Genomic DNA, 3,287 nt, shown 5'->3' on the forward strand with positions numbered 1-3,287 from the left:
CGAGCGGCCGCTCCTTTGCGCGCGCCTCCGGCACCGAGAACGCCTGCCGCGTCTACGCCGAGGCTGCATCTCGCTCCGAGGCCGACGAGCTTGCCGCTCGCGTCGCCGAGTACGTCACCCAGTACGGTTCGTAGAGCGTCCGCAGCAAGAGGTGCCTGGGTGGGCAGCAGCAGCAGCAGGCAAACGCCACGCTCAGCCTTGACGACGTGACAGACTTGATCTGGGACAGCCCGCTGCTGCTCTGAGCCACTTGGTTTCTTTTTTTTTGTGTGTGTGAATCAAAAAGTTTTTTTCTTTTAACTCCGAGAAGCATTCATTATCCCACCCCCTTTGAACTATGGAGAGGAGCAAAACGGGCGAGGCAGACCACAGGCAGGGGAGCTAGCCGGATGTTCTTTCCCACTTCTCGTCATGACCCCTTCACGACAAATGTCATTCGTTCCCTTGGTGACACGGAAAAATGAAAACCTTGGATACATGACCGCCTCCAGGGACGAGTATAGACAGAAAGCAACGCAGGTGGTCATCGTGTTTCCGTCTTCTTCTCCTCTCGTCGTGTGGGTGATTCGTGTCATTGCTGAGGGGGTACAGTGTCGTCCCAAATTCATCCGAACCCTCCGAACTACACATGACCGATCCGTGGATGGTCCAGCTGTCATGCTGAGGAGATTTGGAGTGTGAGGGGGGGAGGGGGCCAGGAGCAGTCCGATTGACTAGACAAAGTTCACCCCAGGTCCTCGGGCCACTACTCACAACATACAAATCTCATCACGCCAACTCACCCGATTGAACACAACCTCATTACCAGGCCAGGTGCCGCGAAGGGCACGGCCAGCCAGCTACGTACATGTTCTGCCCTGCCCAGCTAGCCAGCATAGAATATATACAAAGACTCGCCAGGATGATGCAGCGAAAAGAAAACGGGGAGAACAAATTGGCAGAGCCAATCAGCCATGCAAGAAAGCCAAATCCCATCCAAACTCCACCGCCCCAATCTGCACACTACTCCTGAAACACGCCCCCCGTGTCGCACCGCGGTGCGGCAGATATACAAGCTGAGTAGACGTCGGCTTTATGCAGAACGGGAACAGAGTACGTCGTCTAAGCCTCTGAATCCCATAAAAGCAAAACTCCAGAGTGTGTTCCAATGCCGATATATGCGCTTCGCTTTGTAAAATGAAAGACACACGACCGCAACCTGTCGGTTCAGATTGCGGCGCCTCACGCGTTCCCGCTTAGCGTCCTGAACCGGTCCTCGGAACGACTTCACCCTCTCCTCTTTCAAAATGCGCTGGAGCTTTCTCGTCTCCCGGACCGCCGCCTCGCGTTCCTCCTGCAGGTTCAGAACCTCGATCTGATTCCGCTCATCCGCGCATGACATCCTGCATCTCCGTATCGGCCTCTGACAGCGTGCGCTCCAGCTCCGTGACTCTGGAGCGGAGCTTGTCGACCTGGACCTCGTCCTCGATGGACATCTTGGGCAGCGGCGAGCGCGGCGGACGCGAGAACATGGGCGACGCCACAGGACTGAGCATCTTGCGAGGCGATCGGCCGCCGCTACTGGCCGGAGAGGGAAGAGCCCGGCGAAGCTGAATGTTGTGCGCCTCCTTGATCTCCTTGATCTGCTCCTCGTGGCGCGCGACCCGGTCCTCTGACGCGCTCTGCGCCGCAGAGACCTCCTCTTCTAGCATGCGAAGGCGGCCTTGTAAGCTAGCGATGCGCTCGACATTAGCCTGGCGATCGATATCGCCTCGCGCCACCGTATCAGCGAGACGCTGTCGAAGGCTGGCGTTCGCAGCCAATTGTTGTCGGACCTGAGTGGCAAGCTCTTCAACACGACGGGCCGAATCGCGAAGCTCGTCGGCGAGCACACGTTCGCTTTCAATATGCTTGGCCTCGCTCTCATGGAGACTGTCGGCTTGCGTCTTGTTGTCCGACGCCTCCTGGCGAGCCGCATCGCGCTCCATGATGGCGGCCGACAGGGAGTGTTGCAGCTTCTCCAAAGCCAATTGCGTCCTCTCATCGGAAACAATCGCCCCACCTTGTTCTTCCAGCTCCTTGATCCTATTCAAGGCCTCTTGGTATGCAGCCTGAAGGTCTTTGAACGCTGCCTCGAGCGACTCGGACGTCACGGGATAAGCATCCGAGTTGCTACCGCTGCTGGAGCGCGCCATCGAGGGCGGGATCAAGATGTCCTTCTCGTCCAGGAGAGCGCGAAGCGAGGCAATCTCCCCTTCGGCTCGGTCTAGGTCCATCTTAAGACTGACCAGACCCTTCTCCACCTGAAACTTGTCGTTCACGGCATCCTCTGCGCGGCGCCGCAGCACCTTGATCTCGTTTTGCAGATCAGAGACGTCTTTGGCGAAGCCGCCTCGCCTGGGCGAATCCGAGAGAAGACGTTCGCGTTCCGTTTCGAGGACCCTGATCTTTTTCTCATTTTCGCGGTTCTGGAATTCCTGACGGTCAAGAAGATTCTTGAGCGCGCTATGAAGGGCGTCCCTTTGCGCCTCCACGTCCTTCAGCCGTTCTGACAGTGCCTCGCGGGACTCAATACCACCCTTGACAGTATTGGATCGCGTCAAGCCGGTCGGGGCTCTCTGCAGCTTGAACGATCCTGCGGTAACCGAGTTGGACCTAGACAACGCAACGGACGACCGCGTGGAGCGTGTGGGGGGTTCCTCGACAGAAGCCTGCTTGATGGTGCGAAGATTCTGGTTCTCGCTCTTCAAGGCGTGGAGTTCCTGTTGCAACTTGCTCGACTCGTATGTGAGGTTGTCGTACTCGGAGGCCTCAGCCTCAAGACCCTCAACACGCGCCCGGAGCTGGGGTACGACCTCGTCACGAAGGTTGTCGCGCTCATTTGATGCGCTCTGCAGCTCGCCTCGTAGAGCAGCAAGCAGGTCCTCAAAGTTATCTTTGACCTTCTTCTCCTCAGAGAGCCTTCGGCGGAGATCCTCGCACGTGGCTTCGAGTTCCTTCACCCGTCCATTGGCATCAACGTTGTTCATCTGAGCGAGATCGATCTGGGAAGCTCTGTCGGCGAGCTCCTTAATTTGTTGGTCGAGGGCTTTCCTCCTCAGACGTTCTTCTTGCACCTTCGTGGTCAGTTCGAGTCGGATAGACGCCTTCTCTTGCTCCGACCTCCTCTGCACCTTTTCTACTTCTTCTTTATTTTGGTCATATTCACTGAAATTTGGTGGAGCTGACACCCGAGTCGGAGAGTAATCACTTGTCCTTTTGCCCGGGGCCTGCGGGTTGCTGATCTCGGACTGTAACCTGTCCACAAG

The 3,287-nt window shown here is 57.2% G+C and overlaps 1 protein-coding gene across 1 annotated transcript in view; it reads right to left on the reverse strand.

Moving 5' to 3' along the window:
- Nucleotides 1–1,364: 1,364 nt before the first annotated feature.
- Nucleotides 1,365–3,287, reverse strand: part of VDBG_06035 (conserved hypothetical protein) — a gene marked incomplete at both ends in the record, with an annotated part of 3,839 nt that continues 1,916 nt past the window's right edge. The window contains one exon of the mRNA XM_003003547.1: nucleotides 1,365–3,186. Within this exon, the coding sequence (XP_003003593.1) occupies nucleotides 1,365–3,186 (1,822 nt within the window). The remainder of the gene's footprint in view (nucleotides 3,187–3,287) is intronic.

This window comes from Verticillium alfalfae, genomic scaffold (genome assembly GCF_000150825.1).
Source record: "Verticillium alfalfae VaMs.102 supercont1.7 genomic scaffold, whole genome shotgun sequence".
In the NCBI taxonomy this organism is placed as follows: domain Eukaryota; kingdom Fungi; phylum Ascomycota; class Sordariomycetes; order Glomerellales; family Plectosphaerellaceae; genus Verticillium; species Verticillium alfalfae.